Here is an 18,713-nt window from a genome sequence, read left to right on the forward strand (position 1 = left end):
CAAGAACACTCTGATCCAGCATATGTCAGAATTTGGGAAAAAGAAGCTTGGCACAGTGACTCACGCCTGTAATCCCAGCACTTTGGGAGGCTGAAGTGGGCAGATCACTTCAGGTCAGGAGTTCAGGACGAGCCTGACCAACATGGTGAAACCCCATCTCTACTAAAAATATAAAAATTAGCTGGGTGTGGTGGCATATGCCTGGAATCCCAGCTACTGGGGAGGCAGAAGCAGGAGAATCACTTGAACCTGGGAGGCAGAGGTTGCGAGGAGCCAAGATTGCACCATAGCCTGGGTGGACAGAGGAAGACTCTGTCTCAAAACAAAACAAAACAACAACAACAAAAAAAGAATTTGGGAAAAATAATAGGGCTTTCTAGGTTTTAGGGACCTTAGACAAGCTCAAGGCATCTTTCCAAGAAAAGTCTCTCTGCATATAAAATCTACAAAGACCACATTCCAATTACATACTTTAGAAACTTCTGTGAATTTCCTTTAGCAAATTATTATTTTACCTATTATTTTGAAAATGTAGAATCACTCAGAGAAGGGCAGAAAAGTAAGGGAAGAAAGGTGAATGAGGAAGATTTCTGAAGTCCTAATTCTACAACTAAAGCATTAGTAGATTAAGGAAGCCCTTGATATTCTCTCAGAACTTTCAGTGACTTGCCTCCCACAGACTTTGAGGAAGAGGGTTGTACCTTTAACCAGAATGGGAGCCGGTGTTCTTCTCTCTCTATAGGTGGCTTCCACTGATGTGGCTGGATCTCTTCACAGCATTTTACTAAGACTGGCAGCTGTTTGGTCTTCTTATAAAACTTAACATGAAAAAAATGTGCATGAGTTACATTCCTTCTGGAAACACTGTCCTCTGTCAGGCTGGTGAATGGGGTGGGTGGTGGATCGAGAGAGAGAGAGACACACACACACACACACACACACACACACACAAAACCACATACACACCCACGAACACATATATATAAATAGCATATGCTGAATACTTGTACATTTTGAATTAAACTAATCTCTATTTAAAGATTTTACAATAATTGTAAAATCTTTCTTCAATATTTTCTAACTGATGATCTCTATGTGGTTGCCAGGAAGGGGACAGTTTAGGTCACAGAGAGAAAAGGAAGCAGATGCTCAGAGCAATCTTATGTAAGATTTGTTCCTGCTCAACAGCTGCAAAGACAGCATCGTAATCTATACCTTGGACACATGAAAGCTTCATTTTAAGCAAATGATGGTGTGAAGGGCATTAGAAGAGAAGGGGAAAAAAAAAAGAGAGCCTGAGAAAGTTCAATTCTAAGAGTAAATGAAAGCTGGGCATGGTGGCTCGGGCCTGTAATCCCAGCACTTTAGGAGGCGGGCAGATTACCTAAGGTCAGGAGTTCAAGATCAGCCTGGCCAACATGGCAAAACCCCTACCCCTACAAAAATATAAAAATTAGCCAGGTGTGGTGGCACGCACCTGTAATCCCAGCTACCCAGGGGGCTGAGGCAGGAGAATCCCTTGAACCTGGGAGGTGGAGGTTGTGGTGAGCTGAGATCAGAGATCGTGCCACTGCACTCCAGCCTGGGTGACAGAGTGAGACGCCGGCTAAAAAAAAAAAAGAAAAGAATAGTCCGGGCGCGGTGGCTCATGCCTGTAATTCCAGCACTTTAGGAGGCTGAGGCGCGAGGATCACAGGGTTAGGAGATCGAGACCATCCTGGCTAACACGGTGAAACCCCGTCTCTACTAAAAAATACAAAAAATTAGCCACGCGTGGTGGTGGGTGCCTGTAGTCCCCGCTACTCGGGAGGCTGAGGCAGGAGAATGGTGTGAACCCAGGAGGCAGAGCTTGCAGTGAGCCGAGATCATGCCACTGCACTGCAACCTGGGGGACAGAGCGAGACTCCATCTCAAAAAAAAAAAAGAATAAATGAAGACGAGAATTGAACTAAAACCATTGACAGTATCTGCTCATCCAGCATATACAGAATGTTTTCTATGTCCTAGGCACTGTGCTAAAAGGTAAGCACACATGTAAGAGAAGCAATTCCTGCTCTCAAGGAGCTTACAGACTAGTGGGAAAGAGTCAAGTGGAACAATACTGATATCCTACATTTAAAAAAGTACAAAGACAGCCGGGCACAGTGGCTCAGGCCTGTAATCCCAGGACTTTGGGAGGCTGAAGCAGGCAGATGACTTGAGGCCAGGAGTTCAAGACCAGCTTGGGCAACATGGTGAAACCCTGTCTCTACTAAAAATACAAAAATTGGCCAGGTATGGTGCCACTCGCCTGTAATCCCAGCCACTCGGGAGGCTAGGCAAAAACTCACTTGAACTCGGGAGACAAAAGTTCAGTGAGCGTGGATCACTTCCGTGCACTCCAGTCTGGGTGACAGAGGAGTCTGTCTCAAAGACCAAGAAGCAAAGAAACAAACAAAAAGTACAAAGATGTGCACAGAAAATGACACACAACTCAAACGTGAAGAAAAAAGATTTTTCTGCAGCAGAATACAGTTTATCAAGTGCCTTAGCTCCATGTATGAAACTAGACAAATTCTAAGCCATATTATCAAGAATTTTCAAAACATTGGAGCCAAAGGAAAATTCTTATATGCTATCAGAAGTTGGGAAAAACAGGTGTTACATGAAGATTCAAGAGTTAAATAGGGCTGTGGCTCATGCCTATAATCCCAGCACTTTGGGAAGCCAAGGCAGGAGAATTACTTGAGCCCAGGAGTTCAAGACCAGCCTGGGCAAAAAAGTGAGACCTGTCTCAGTTTTTTTTTTGAGATGGAGTCTTGCTGTGTCACCCAGGCTGGAGGAGCGATCTTTCAAAGCCACTGTAAAGCTTCACCTCCTCTGCTCACGCTTTATTTTTCACTAGTTCCCAGTAGCTGGTGCACTATAGGCGCCCCACTAATTTACACTTTTTTTATTTTTAGATCGAGCTGACCAGAAGAAGGATTCATCTCCTGACCTCGCGGATCCGGCCTGGCTCCTTAAATGTTAGATTACAGGCATGAGACACCTCACACATGGCCTCAATTTTTAAAAATTTAGGGCCGGGCGTGGTCAAGCCTGTAATCCCAGCACTTTGGGAGGCCAAGACGCATGGATCACGGTGTCAGAGATCGAGACCATCTTGGCTAACACAGTGAAACCCCGTCTCTACTAAAAAATACAAAAAACTAGCTGGGCAAGGTGGCGGGCGCCTGTAGTCCCAGCTACTCGGGAGGCTGAGGTAGGAGAATGGCGTAAACCCGGGAGGTGGAGCTTGCAGTGCGCTGAGATCCAGCCACTGCACTCCAGCCTGGGCGACAGAGCAAGACTCCATCTCAAAAAAAAAAAAATTTAGAAAAAAATTTAAAGAAAAATGCTACTAGAATGTATTCCACTAAGGGAAGGAAGTAAAACAAAAACAAAGATGTAGAATTCAGGAAATAAGATGATCCAACACAGTAAGAGGCAAAAATAATCCCCAGGATTATGGTGAAGAAAAAGTCCAAGAAGACATCAGTGCAGCAAGCCCATAGGGCAACACGCTTAGAGTGGAATAGTGTCAGAGGGCTCAGGGAGCAATTCCTTCAAGATGAAAATGACGGAATATCTAGAAGGCCAGACATACTGAAAGGAGATTAAGAAAATTTAAGTAACCTTTACTGTTGATCTGGGAATAATTACATAATAAAATCAAGTCCAGCCCCATTCCCCTAAAAAATGTGATTATTTACTCCAAGAGAAATAAAACGTTCAGCAGGAAAGGCAAGGTATTACAATAACAAAGCTCAGATATGAAGAGCATTTATACAGTCCTTAAAATTTTATAGTGTAAACCCTGAATACAACCTAACCAAAATTGTGACATATTTACTAGTGAGGAGATTGGAGAGCAGAAAATGTGCATGTTTGTGGTGGGAGTAAGGGAGTGAGGAGACAGATAAATCCTCAACTTCCCTGGCTTATGGTTAATGGTTAATAAATAAGGCCTAAATCCAATATACCAGGAAGTAGCAATTAGAGGCTGAGACAGGAGAACTGCCTAAAGCGAAAAATTCTAGACCAGCCTGGGCAATATAGGGACATTCCATTTCTGAAAAAAAAAAATTTTTTTTTAATACGCAAGCAAGGTAGCTCATGCACATAATCCCAGTTCCTTGGGAGGCTGAGGTGGGAAGAATGCTTGAGCCCAGGTGTTCGAAGCTACAGTGAGCTATGATACCACTGTACTCCAGCCTGGGTAGCAGAGTAAAAGCCTATCTCAAGAAAAAAACAAAAACAAAACAAAACAAAAGCCTGGGCATAGTGGCTCACGCCTGTAATCCCAACACTTTGGGAGGCCAAGTTGAGGCAGGCAGACTGACAGTTGTCAAAACTTCAAGACCAGTCTGGGCAACAAAGTGACACAGCATCTCTACACAAAATAAAATAATGAGCTAGGCTTGGTGGAACGTGCCTGTACTCCAGGCTACTTGGTAGGCTGAAGTGGAAGGATCACTTGAACCCAGGAGTTTGTGGCTACAGTGACCTACGACTGTGCCAATGGACTCCAGACAGGATGATAGAGCAAGAAACTGTCTCTAAAAACACAACATAGGCCGGGCATGGTGGCTCACGCTTATAATCCCAGCACTTTGGGAGGCCGAGGTGGGCTGATCACCTGAGGTCGGGAATTCAAGACCAGACTGACCCACACAGAGAAACCCCATCTCTACTAAAAATACAAAATTAGCTGGGCTTGGTAGCGCATGCCTATAATCCCAGCTACTTGGGAAGGCTGAGGTAGGAGAATTGCTTGAACCTGGCAGGTGGAGGTTGCGGTGAGCCAAGATCATGCCATTGTACTCCAGCCTGGGCAAGAAGAGCAAAAACTCCGTCTCAAAAAACAAAAATAAAATTAAATAAAAACACAACATAAATAAGTATCTAAATAAAAAAGAAGAAACAGGGTACAGTGGCTCACGCCTGTAATCCCAGCACTTTGGGAGGCCAAGACAGGTGGATCACTTAAGGTCAGAGGTTTGAGACCAGCCTGGCCAACATGGTGAAACCTCGTCCCTACTAAAAATACAAAAATTAGCCAGGCATGGTGGTGCATGCTTGTAATCCAAGCTACTTGGGATGCTGACGCAGGAGAGACACTGAGGCAGGAGAATCGCTTGAACTTGGGAGGTAAAGACTGCAGTGAGCCAAGATCACGCCACTGTACTCCAGCCTTAGTGACAGAGCAAGAGTCTGTCTGACACACACACACACACACAAAAAGCATATAAGTGGAATACTATCAGTGCTTTAGATAAAAGAAGGTTCCTCTTTTCGGTGCCCGGATGGCGCATGCAGGAAACACTCACTTTAATGATGTTGTCAGGAGCTCTGTTCATGTTGAGGTTCTTGATTCTCACTGTCAGTTGGTGCGCAGTTTTGCAGGTTAGAAGGTACTTGCTGATTAGAGGATTAGGAAACTCAGTTCCTTCAAAATGCTTCAGTCCTAAAGCTAACAAACTGAGAAAGGAGCAATGACACTAAATCTCACTTCACAGTCCTTCCTTCTAAAGGGTCTCCCCAGACTAACACATTTTACGATCTACTCTTTCTTTTTTATTTTATTTTTTTCTTTTCTTTTTTTTTTTTTTGAGACGGAGTCTTGCTCTGTCGCCCAGGCTGGAGTGCAGTGGCCGGATCTCAGCTCACTGCAAGCTCCACCTCCCGGGTTCACGCCATTCTCCTGCCTCAGCCTCCCGAGTAGCTGGGACTACAGGCGCCCGCCACCTCGCCCGGCTAGTTTTTTGTATTTTTTAGTAGAGACGGGGTTTCACCGTGTTAGCCAGGATGGTCTCGATCTCCTGACCTCGTGATCCGCCCGTCTCGGCCTCCCAAAGTGCTGGGATTACAGGCTTGAGCCACCGCGCCCGGCCTTTATTTTATTTTTTTCTTGAGACAAGGTCTCACGCTGTCACCCAGGCCAGAGTGCAGTGGTACAACTGCAGCCCACTGCAGCCTCTACTTCCTAGGCTGAAACGATTCTCTAGTCTCAGCCTCCCAAAGTGCTGGGATTACAGGCATGAGCCATGGTGTGTGACCCAATCTACCTTTTCATTTTTTTCAGACAGGGTCTTGCTCTGATACCCAGGCTGGAGAGCAGTGGCATGATTACAGTACACTGCAGCCTTGAATGCCTGGGTTCAATCGATTCCCACACTTCAGCCTCCCAAGCATCTGTGACCACAGACGTTAACCACCATGCCTGGCTAATTTTTTTCTTCCATTATTTGTAGAGACCAGTTCTCACTTTGTTGCCCTGGCTGATCTTAAACTCCTGGCCTCAAGCAATCCTCCTGCCTCAGCCTCTCAAAGTGCTGGTATTACAGGTATGAGCCACCATGCCTGGCCAATCTACTTTTTCTAAATCTAATTCTTGTACAAGTTGGTGACTACGCAATAGAAAATTTCAGATGCTTAGTGAGTACTGATTAAGTATTATAAGTAAGAATAAGGCCAGGCACAGTGGCTCACATCTGTAATCCCAGCACTTTGGGATGCCGAGGCAGGCAGATCACTTGAGGTCAGGAGTTCGAGACCAGCCGGGCCAACATGGTGATACCCCATCTCTACTAAAAATACAAAAAATAGCCAGGTATAGTGGTGAGCACCTGTAATCCCAGCTACTTCGGCAGAAGAATTGCTTGAACCCAGAGGGCGAAGGTTGCAGTGAGCCGAGATCGCACCACTGCAGTCCAGCCTGGGTGACAAGAGTGAGACTCCATTTAAAAAAAATCAAATACTTCACAATTACGTGGGAACATAAGAAACTAGGCATAAATCATTAATAATGAGATCATGATGAGCTGTATCATGATGAGCTGTATACTAACAACACAAAGGAACTTCAAAGAGAATACAAAGGAAGGAGAATGATTCTAGTAAAACTAATACAAAATGAATAGGTACCCTGTCAGACAACTTAAACCGGCACCAATACTACCCTCTAACAACATAGATAATCGTGGTTGCATATATACATATGTGCTGATAACAGTGTGGCAATACGCACAAAGGGCCATAAAAATGTTCATAATCTGGTGGGTGTGGTGGCTCATGCCTGTAATCCCAGCACTTTGGGAGGCCAAGGTGGGAGGATGCCTTGAGTCCAGGAGTTTGAAAGATGCCTGGATAACACAGAGAGACCCTCATCTGCACACACAAAAAAATAAGCCATGTATGGTGGCACACGCCTGGGGTCCCAGCTGCTTCGTGGAGGCTGAGGTGCAAGGATCACTTGATCTCAGGAGTTCAAGGCTGCAGTGAGCTGTGATTGCCTGGGTGACAGAGTAAGATCCTGTCTCTACATAAATAAATAACATAAAATAAAATAAAAGCGAACTTCCTGCCTTGGCCTTTCAAAGCGTTGGGACTACAGGTGGGAGCCACCATCTCCGGTCTAAAATGCTTTACAAATGTGTGTGACATTCCCCCAAAAAGCAGTATTTGGCACTGCTAGAACAAGCATCTCCTAGAGGGCTCTGCTCATCTATACTGCTCTTCCTTTTGTCTTTTGTGTCCATGTTTTATTATACAAATCTTACTTCCCCTAAACTCCTCAAAGGAACTATGTCTTCTCCTTGGGATATTCTGCTGTTTTGATCCCCCAGAGTAAACACTTACTTGTCCTCAGCCTTGGTGAAGACGATCTTATCCTGGGGATTCTTTGCCTTCAGGGAACACACTGGAAGTAACTCTGGATACATGAAAACCTTGCTTGTGGCCAGGATCCAAGCCACTTGCTTTGGCAAACAGGGAAATTCATTGGCTATAAGAAAATAAATCTCGGATAAATCAACTTCTAAGACAAAACAGGGCTTCAAAAAGCCCGTGAATGCATTTTTGCATTTAGGTAGAGCTGTCCTCATCTAACTGGATTTCCCTCCCATCTGCCCACCATTCCCCAAAGAGTTTCCACAGTCTTTCTTAAGCTAACATTGTATCTAAAGGGAGTCCCATTCAATGGCAATAAAAGTTGGCTCTTTCTTACATGGAACACTTTATTCACTAAGTAAAACAAACGCTTAAAAAGCACCTAGTAATAAAAGGAGCTGGCAATAGTGTATGCTCAAAAATGTTTTACCTCCTTCCCCCCTTAAATCCTCGAAGGATAAGAGACCTTCAACAATGCTTTCTTTCTTCCAGAATAAGATTCCAACTTCTTTAATCTCCCTCACAAATTTGGTATTCCAAATTTTACTTTTATTTGATTTTTACTTAACTTTCATTAAGTTCTCCCAGATTCCTCCTGAGGTTGGGAACAAAAGAACCATAAAAGGAATGAGACAATTCAGTCTCATTCATTTCTCTCTCCCTCTCTCAGTCTCTCACTTTCAGGAACCTCTGCAATTCTAAAGACAAAACTACTATATCCGTATTTCTCCTTCCATAAGCGTTATTTTTATATCCCCAGAAGAAAGCAACAGGTCAACAGATGTGTAAGATATTATTATAATTTGGTGTTAAATCAAGTTTTCATCACCATTTCATATCAGTTAATACAGCTATTCAAGTAGTTTGGGATCTGTGTCTACGATATAATACACTTAAATACAACTATATTCAACTTAACGATAAGACTCAGGGATTTAAAATAGAATCCAAAGACAAACACAAATCCAGAACAAACCACAACTAATTTGCTAAATCAGGAAACAAATCAGAAGCAAATATTTGGCTTAAGTAAATAGCAAATATTTTCTCAAAAAATACTAAACCAACGCAAGGTAGAATCTAAACCTGCAAATTTCTTTACAATACTGAACACGGCAAATGTATAATCTCTAATTTATGCGTAACTCCCAAGTCAACATTTCATTCAGAATGGAGATATCACTTACGCTGCAGTCAGTATGGTAAATAAAGTTAGTTGATTTTTTTTTTTTTTTTTTGAGATGCAGTCTCGCTCTGTCGCCCAGGCTGGAGGGCAATGACACAATCTCGACTCACTGCAACCTCTGCCTCCTGGGTTCAAGCAATTTTCCTGCCTCAGTCTCCCAAGTAGCTGGGACTACAGGCGCGTGCCCCCACGCCTGGCTAATTTTTGTATTTTTAGTAGAGACGGGGTTTCACTGTGTGAGCCAGGATGGTCTCAATCTCCTGACCTTGTGTTCCCCCTGACTCGGCCTCCCAAAGTACTAGGATTATAGGTGTGAGCCACAGCACCTGGCCTTAGTTGAAGACAGGAAAAAGCTAAACATGACCAAACTTAATGAAGACAGTAAAAAGCTAAACATGACCAAACTTTACTACCTGACTTTCATCTTTACCAGGCCCCAGTTTATTTTGATCTGACTCCTAATACCCCTCATATTGCTGTAGTCAAATTCTTAGCACTGAGCCTCATATCTCTACCTCCCATACTCCTATACTGTCCACTGCCTCCATGCCTTACCCAGGCCCAGAGATTATCATGTAATTCTAGAACTCAGATAATGAGTACGAAGGGAGGATAAAAGAGAGAAGAAAGAAATTACAAATGTCCTGTGTCCTCCATTCCTAGGCAAGTATCCTAGGAAGTTATCTATGGGATGAGATTCCCACCACCTCTCACCGCAAGTAAAAACTTAAAGCTGACACATCTGTCTCCTACCAGTCTTCTTGACAGTTTTATGAGGGCTGCAGTCAATGCTGACATGTGTGCTGAAGTCTTCAATAAGCTGCATAGCTCCCATCAAGTTACAGGGTTGGAACAGGGTCTGAAACTTGGGGTTGTACTGATGGTGAAGGGCGATGGAGCTTTGAGCAAAGGTTCCCAGCTCTTTCTGGGAAAACAGGACACAAGAAGATCTAAGACAATTCCAGATAATTAATACCAGTAGCCTTCAGAATCTAAATGAGAAGCTGACCTTCCTACTACAGATAAAAACAGGTAAAAATCATCATAAAGTCTTTCACAATAAACTACTCTGTTAAGATTACACCTGAGTTCCCAGATATTCAGGGATTGTATTCTTGGGTTTACTTTTAGACTTAGTGAGAAACACTAAGGAATATACGGTCTAGTTCTCGAACTAGAATGAAGATTATGAAGAATGAAGATTTTTTTTTTTTTTTTTTGAGACGGAGTCTCACTCTGTCGCCCAGGCTGGAGTGTAATGGTACGATCTTGACTCACTGAAGTCTCCACTTCCCAGGCTCAAGCGATTCTTCTGCATCCACCTCCCAAGTAGCTGGGATTAATTACAGGCGCCCTCCAGCATGCCCGGCTATTTTTTGTATTTTAAGTAGAGACCGGATTTCACCATGTTGGTCAAGCTGTTCTCGAACTCCTGACCTCAAGCGATCCAGCCACTTCAGCCTACCAAGGTGCTGAGATTACAGGCATGAGTCACTGCACCCAGCCAAGAATTAGGACTATTACTTTTATTTTATTATTTATTTTGAGACCGGATCTCACTCTGCCGCCCAGGCTGGAGTGCAGTGGCGCGATCTCAGCTCACTGCAACCCCTACCTCCCAGGCTCAAGCTATCCTTCCATCTCTGCCTCCCAAGTAGCTGAGACTACAGGTACGCACCACATCTGGCTAATTTTTGTATTTTGTAGAGATGGGCTTTCAGCATGTTGCCCCAGCTGGTCTCGAACTACTGGGGTCACGCAATCTGCCTGCTTTGGCCTCTCAAAGTGCTGGGATTACAGGGATAGCCACCGTGCCCAGTCTCAACATCTATAAAAGGAACAGTGGTACCAAAAAACCTAAGAAGTTAGGTTGGATCTAAAGATAAGGAGGATTCAATAAAAATATCAGAAGGACAGTACTAAGAAAATTGAATACACTCCTTATCCTTTCATGGGAATCAGTGGCTTATGTTCTCTCAGCAAACACAGGAAGCCTTAACAGAAAGTAGGCAAAGCAATCAAAAACACCCAAGAGAGAAGAATAAATACAGATTATGATCAGTGAATAACTGTGAGAAATAACCTGCCAAGCTAATTTCACACTCTAGTCTTTAGAGTTAGGGATATTTGGAAACTTACAAGAAATATCCTGGTGGTACTGGCCTCTGGACTGAGATTGGGGTTGCAGGTGGCAAGAAGGTGGATTTGGGTCAAGAGCTGAACGTGCTGGGGATGGAAAGAAAATAATGAAGTGACATGTTGCCACACTGTCATTTCAGGAACCCAGAGAGATTTTTTTTTTTTCTTCTTGGAGACAGGATCTCTCTCTGTCACCTAGGCTGCTGTGCAGTGATGCAATCATGGCTCCACGCCCTCTCAACCTCCTGTGCTCAAGCAATCCTCCCACCTCAGCCTCCTGAGTAGCTGGGACCACAGGTGCATGGCACCATGCCTGGCTAATGTATTTTTATTTTTTGTAGAGACAGGGTCGCACTATGTTGCCCAGGTTGCTCTTGAACTCCCTGGCTCAAGCAATCCTCCCACTTCAGTTTCCCAAAGTGCTGGGTTTACAGGTGTGAGTCACCATAACCCAGCCCCCAGAGAGACAATAACTAAGATGTTTGCAACTTTATCACATATATTTTGCTTTCTGAAAGGAGTATGAGAACAACATAGAATCTTGGCATAAATCTCTCAGACATGTTCCCTTGAACGAAATGACAGAACGAGAGGAAGCTTAATCTTAATCCAGAGGGACTGAGATTAGAAAAAGGAAAAAAAAACCTACTTCTCACAGTGAAGGTTGTTAGATTTCAGAATAGATTACTAAGGACTCTTTGAAATCTGTATTTCTGAATACCATTAGTATCCTTGTATGCTCTCTTCCTTGAGCCATAGGGCATGAACATGATGACTTCTCGAGCTCCTAGATGTGAAGATACTATGGTTTTAGCAGGTGGTAAGGTAACTATCACTGACTTTTACAAAGCTGTTAATTTCTGGCCTCAGAGTTAGGCCTTGGTATAATCCAATATTAACACGACCAAGAAAAGTCTTACCTGCTGCATCTGCTGCTGGAGTCTCTTCCTCTGTGCTGGGTCCAGAATCAGAGTCTGATGAACTTTCTCATTCTGGGGTTTAACCTTCTCTACTTCCTGCAGCTGTTTGGCTGAAGATTTCTTCATCTTCAGCTGTTCAAATAGCTCCTTCACTGTCCGATGTTGTTCATTTAGCAAGTTGGCCAGTGGTTCCTCAAACCTATTCCCAACAGGGAGATGACTGAATTTGAGTGTTTCCCTAGGTCCACAACACATCCAATTTGTTCTAATGATGAGCAAAGAATCTGAACAATTTTCATTGTCTTCTAATCTGACAACTCACTTTACTCAACAATCAAACTCCCAGCCTTATACAAATCTTTTCCCAAAGTAGTTAGCATGCATCAAATATGATGATTCTATATTACATTCCATCCCATTCCTCTACAATTCCTCTTCTAAATAATATACAAATGAAGAAAAAATCAAAATGCTAGGAACAGAGAAATATATGGGTAAGAAAGCAGCCAAGGAGCTGGTGGGAACTCATCATTCTCATTTCTTCCCTTATTTACTTGTTATTCCCATCCCAGGTTCAGCTTGTCCCATTTCGCTATCCACTCAGGCTGCACTGTCTTGCATTTTTTTTTCAAAATTTAATTTTTTTTTTTTTTTTTTTTGTGACACAGTCTCGCTCTGTCGCCCAGGCTGGAATGCAGTGGTGTGATCTCAGCTCACTGCAACCTCTGCCTCCCGGGTTCAAGCGATTCTCCTGCCTTACCCTCTCAAGTAGCTGGGACTATACGCACGTGCCACCACACCCAGCTAATTTTTTGTATTTTTAGTAGAGATGGGGTTTCACTGTGTTAGCCAGGACAGTCTCTATCTCCTGACCTCATGATCCACTCATCTCAGCTTCCCAAAGTGCTGGGATTACAGGCATAAGCCACCATGGCTGGCCCTCAAAATTTTAAGTTTCGGAATACATGTGCAGGACATGCAGGTTTGTTACACAGGTAAACGTGTGACTTGGTGTTTTGCTGCACCTATCAACCCATCACCTTGGTATTAAGCCCAGCTGCATCAGCAGTTTATCCTGATCCTCTCCCTTCCCCCACCCCCCCAACAGGCCCCAGTGTGTGCTGTTCCCCACCCTGCGTCCATGTGTTCTCATTGTTCAGTTCCTACTTATAAGTGAGAACATGCGGTATTGTTTTTCTGTTATTATGTTAGTTTGCTGATGGCTTCACCTCCATCCATGTCCCTGAAAGGGATGTGATATCATACCTTTTTATGGCTATATAGTATTCCATGGTGGAATACTACATTTTCTTATTTATCTATTGCTATAATATTGCGGATTCCTTGAAATATGAGAACCTGCTTGTTGTAGCTACATAAACAGATTTTTTTTTCTTTTCAGACGAAGTCTCACTCGGATGCCAAGCTGGAGTATAGTGGCATGATCTCGGCTCACTGCAACCTCCGCCTCCCTGGTTCAAGTGATTCTCCTGCCTCAGCCTCGCGAGTCGCTGGGACTACAGGCATGCACCACCACGCTCCAGCTAATTTTTGTATTTTTAGTAGAGATGGGGTTTCACCATGTTGGCCAGGATGGTCTCGATCTCTTGACCTCATGATCCACCTGCCTCGGCCTCCCAAAGTGGTGGGATTACAGGCGTGAGCCACCACGCCCGGCCAAAAGATCTTATCCTGACTGCATAGGGTATCAGCACATGCTTAATTACTTAAGTATCTTATTCTCCTTTTACTTCAGAACTGACATGCTAAGTTTTTGAAAAAAGTCTCTCAGGAGGGTAGGGGTGGGAAATTAGGGTTTGGAACCTTAGAAGAGGAATTTATTTGCTTATTTATTTATTTATTTATTTTTTGAAATGGAGTCTTGCTGTGTTGCCCAGGCTGGAGTGCAGTGGCATGATCTCAGCTCATTGCAACCTCTGCCTCCCGGGTTCAAGTGATTCTCCTGCCTCAGCCTCCTGAGTAGCTGGGATTACAGGCATGCATCACCACGGCCAGCTAATCTTTGTATTTTCTGTAGAGACAGGGTTTCACCACGTTAGCCAGGCTAGTCTCGAATGACTGACCTCAAGTGATCCACCCACCTCGAACTCCCAAATTGCTGGGATTACAGGTGGGAGCCACTGCACCCAGCCAGGAAGAGGAATTTAAAGGGCTAAGAGAAAATACCTTCATGGAGAGCAGTAGGGTAATATTTGAACTAACCACTCAGTTCTGTTCATGTGAACTACCATTACTTATTTTAGTATATCCTTTTCCTGCTTCATGCTAGAAGATTTTTGACTTGTTTAAGAAAGCAAGGCTTGCCAGTCAGAATGACAATTATTAAAAGGTCAAGAAACAGTCGGGCGTGGTGGCTCACGCCTGTAATCCCAGCAATTTGGGAGGCCAAGGCAGGTGGATCACTTGAAATCAGTGGTTCGAGACTAGCCTGGCTAACATGGTGAAACCCTGTCTCTACGAAAAAATACAAAAATTAGCCGGCTGTGGTGATGCGTGCCTATAATCCCAGCTACTCGCGAGGCTGAGGCAGGAGAATCGCTTGAACCCAGGAGGCAGAGGTTGCAGTGAGCCAAGATTGCGCCACTGCACTCTAGCCTGGGCAACAGAGCAAGACTCTGTTCCAAAAAAATAGAATAGAATAGAATAGAATAGAATAGAATAGAATAGAATAAAATAAATAAACAAATAAATTCCTCTTCTAAGGTTCCTAACTCTAACTTCCCACCCCTACCCTCCTGAGAGACTGTTCCTAGGGCTGAAGCAAAAATGGAAAAACCCAGCATGACAGTTCTGAAATAAAAGGAGAATAAGATACTTAAATGATTAAGCACGTGCTGATACCCTATGCAATCAGGATAAGACCTGTTGATGTAGCTACAACAAGCAGGTTATCATATTTCAAGTCATCTCCAATATTACAGCAATAGATAAATGTTTTCAATAGTTAATTTTAAAAAGTTATCATTTATCTATTGGGGATAAAAATTATGCTTTCTTTTATAGTATTTACTGTGGGTTTGGGCAGCACAGGGTAAAAACCTAAAGCCTGTGGGACTGTCTTATACAATCTTCTGAGAACTGAAAACCTGATCACCTGCACTACTACCACTAAAGGAACAGAAGCCCAGAAGCATAAAAAAGTAGGTAATGGAAACATAGCCTGCACGTAGTTGTATTTATTATTATTATTAATTTTTTTTTTTTTTGAGATGGAGTTTCGTTCATGTTGCCCAGGCTGGAGTGCAATGGAGCGGTCTTGCCTCACTGCAACCTCTGCCTCCCAGGTTCAAGCGATTCTCCTGCCTCAGCCTCCCAAGTAGCGGGGATTACAGGCACCTGCCAACACGTCCGACTAATTTTTTTGCATTTTTAGTAGAGACAGGGTTTTGCTATGTTGGCCAGGGTGGTCTCGAACTTCTGACCTCAGGTAATATGCCCGCTTCAACATCCCAAAGTGCTGGGATTACAGGCACGAGTCACTGCGCCCGACCTATAATTATTATTATTGTTTTTTTTTTCTTTCTTTCTTTCTTTTTTGAGACGGCATCTCTGTCTCCCAGTACGGAGTGCAGTGGCGTGACATTGGCTCATTGCAAATTCTGCCTCCTGGGTTCAAGCGATTCTCTTGCCTCAGTCTCCTGAGTAGCTGGGATTACAGGCGTGTGCTACCATGCCTGGCTAATTTTTATATTTTTAGTAGAGACGGGGTTTCACCATGTTGGTCAGGCTGGTCTCAAACTCCTGACCTCGTGATCTGACCGCCCTGGCCTCCCAAAGTGCTGGGATTACTGGTGTGAGCCACCACATCCGGCCTATTATTATTTTTTGAGAGGCAGTTTCACTCTGTCACCCAGGCTGGAGTGCAGTGGCACAATCTCGACTCAGTGCAACCTCTGCCTCCCAGGTTCAAGCGTTTCTCCTGCCTCAGCCTCCCAAGTAGCTGGGATTACAGGCACGTGCCACCACACCCAGCTAATTTTTATATTTTTAGTAGAGATGGGGTTTTACCATGTTGACCAGGCTGGTCTGGAACTCGTGACCTCAGGTGATTTGCCCGCCTCAGCCTCCCAAAGTGCTGGGATTACAGGTGTGAGTCACCACACGTGGCCTTGCACCTGCTTTTAATAAATATTACTTGGATAACTGATAAGGGAGGCACAGATAACTCACTTTCCCAGGGTTTTTGTTTTGTTCTTTTTTTTTTCTCTCTTCTTTATTGTGTTTTAAGATGTTTTTACTATCTATGGACTTACAGAATCCAGGATGCTTTATTGAGTCAAAGATTATAACAGGTTTGCATTTGCAACCGAAAGAAAAGCAGCAACTGCCCAAGTACAGTCATGTGCCACATAATGTTTCAGTCAACAATGAACCACATATTCAGAGGTGGTTCCATAAGATTATTGTATCTTTTCTATGTTTACATACATATGTACTTACCACTGTGTTACAACTGCCTACAGTATTCAGCAGAATAACATGCTATACAGGTTTGTGGCCTGGGAGCAATGTGTTATACCATATAGCCTAGGTATGCTGTAGGCTAAACCATCAAGGTTTATCCAAGTGCTTTCTACATTTACACAATGATGAAATCGTTTAATGATAACATTTCACAGAATGTATCACCATGAGATGATATATGACTATTCTACTGAATACCAGAAGGTAACTGAATTCTAACAGGAGTTTTAAATTATTTCTATACTTTACAAATTTTACTTATTTTATTTTTTTGAGACAGAGTCTCTCTCTGACACGCAGGCTGTCATCTCGGCTCACTGCAACCTCCGCTTTCCGGGTTCAAGCGATTCTCCTGCCTCAGCCTCCCGAGTAGCTGAGATTACAGACACCCGCCACCATGCCTGACTAATTTTTGTATTTTTAGTAGAGATGTGGTTTCACCATGTTGGCCAGACTGGTCTCGACTCCTGACCTGAGGTGATCCCCCCGCCTCGGCCTCCCAAAGTGCTGGGATTACAGGCGTGAGCCACCACGCCCGGCCTATACTTCCCAAATTTTAAGAAGTTACAAAGAGTTGATCAGCAGAACCAAAACACGTTTATAGATCAAATCCCATTATATGTTCCCAGGATGAATGGTTCCATTCATAGCAGAATGGAATTTTGTTCTATGAGCTGTAACTTAAAATAATGGGTCAAATACTGACTTAGCAATCTTGAGGTTTTTGATGTAGTTGTACTGTGATATTTGTTGTAATGGAGAATTACTGGTATTTCTAGTTTTTAGACATTGGTTGGCATATCTTATCTTTTTTTACTAAACTGGAAAATCCCTAAAGGTCTAGCTTTCAGATAAATCCCAAGCTTTCTACTTGGGTAGTAATGCTGTTAGGACACATGACTAATTAAGAGGGTCTATTCTCTTTGCTTAGTTCCACTTACAGCACAAAATGCATCCTGATCTCTAGCCATCCATCTAATGACTATATGCTGCTACTCGCAATGAACAACAATAGAATAAAGCGCAGATGCAAATCCACCAGAAAATGAGGAAAAAATTAAAGCCTCTACTTTCTGGATGCTGTAACACAAGTGCCAACCTCAGGCAGAAACGTCAGCACATACGTTTCAGACTCCTTACTGCAGGTGCTTCAGGGTTTGCTCCACTAATGCCTAGGTGACTAACAAAGTTTCAGTCACATTTAGCAAATATTAATGGCACATAAAAAGAACGAAAGGGACAGACTCGATATTACAATATGGGGTAGTTTGTGTGTCTGGCCACATAAATTCCTACATACCTCTCCAGCACCACTCACCTGGAGAAGTGGATATGGATGCCAGCTACTGTTTTTTCTCCCTTCCCAAACAGATACAGCTTGGCCTACAGCTGCACTGCCCCATACCAAGGAGACTTCACCTGACACCTAACTCCTGACAGGGCTCTGCATCCTTACATCAGTAACAGAAGCTGGGTGGGGATGAAAAATTGTTAACTGCAACTTCTGAAAACCTTTTCAGAAATAAACTTTTCCTCTATTCCAAATCTCAAGGTCTTTCAACTAGCCTACCGTAGAGCTTGAGGAGTGTTAAAGTTAGGTCGAGGCTCAGCCACACGCTCCTCCTCTTCTGGGCCGTCATCTTCCATGTTGGAGAATCCCATCTCATCTTGGAACTGTGGGCAAAGGGAAGGGAGGGTTTTCCTGGGGAATGGGTCTCGAATGTTGCTCCAGTATTGGAAAGAAAGAGTGAAAACTACAGATTACAAGACTTTAATAATGCTGGCACCCAGAAAGAGCCAATGTCAGAACCTTCTCACTTCAGGACTCCCACAAACCCACACTTAGGATGGCTATTATGCCAAGAAAGAAGTCATTCAACCAGTCAACTCGTAACAGTAAGGACAGAGCATGGATAACTCAAAATTATCAATCTCTCTCTTTTTTTTTTTTTGAGACGGAGTCTTACAGTCTTGCTCTATCGCCCAGGCTGGAGTGCAGTGGCACGATCTGGGCTTACTGCAACCTCCACCTCCCAGATTCAAGTGATTTTCCTGCCTCAGCCTCTGCAGTAAATGTGACTACAGGTGCCTGCCACCATGCCTAATATTTGTACTTTTAGTAGAGACAAGGCTTCATCATGTTGGCCAGGCTGGTCTCAAACTCCTGACCTCAGATGATCCACCCGCTGTGGCCTCCCAAAGTGCTGGGATTACAGGCGTGAGCCACCACACCCAGCCTCAAAATGATCAATCTCTTAAAGAGAAATACCTTTTGAGACAAATTTAAGAAAAAG

General features: G+C 43.6%; 1 protein-coding gene across 9 annotated transcripts in view; it reads right to left on the reverse strand.

The window, feature by feature from the left end:
* The window catches only part of GON4L (gon-4 like), a 240,991-nt gene that overhangs the window by 157,854 nt on the left and 64,424 nt on the right, over positions 1–18,713 (reverse strand). For 8 of the 9 annotated variants that reach the window (XR_004179950.1, XM_031658588.1, XM_031658636.1 and 5 more), the window contains 7 exons: positions 17,990–18,093; positions 11,935–12,133; positions 11,015–11,101; positions 9,629–9,800; positions 7,660–7,804; positions 5,349–5,499; positions 702–818 (listed from right to left, as the gene is read on the reverse strand). Coding sequence is in view for 8 of the 9 variants with exons in the window: in XM_031658588.1 (XP_031514448.1) it covers positions 702–818; positions 5,349–5,499; positions 7,660–7,804; positions 9,629–9,800; positions 11,015–11,101; positions 11,935–12,133; positions 17,990–18,093 (975 nt within the window). In the remaining variant the exon portion in view is untranslated. The remainder of the gene's footprint in view (positions 1–701; positions 819–5,348; positions 5,500–7,659; positions 7,805–9,628; positions 9,801–11,014; positions 11,102–11,934; positions 12,134–17,989; positions 18,094–18,713) is intronic. The other variant, XM_031658570.1, reaches the window with a different exon arrangement.

Source organism: Papio anubis, chromosome 1 (genome assembly GCF_008728515.1).
Source record: "Papio anubis isolate 15944 chromosome 1, Panubis1.0, whole genome shotgun sequence".
Taxonomy (NCBI): domain Eukaryota; kingdom Metazoa; phylum Chordata; class Mammalia; order Primates; family Cercopithecidae; genus Papio; species Papio anubis.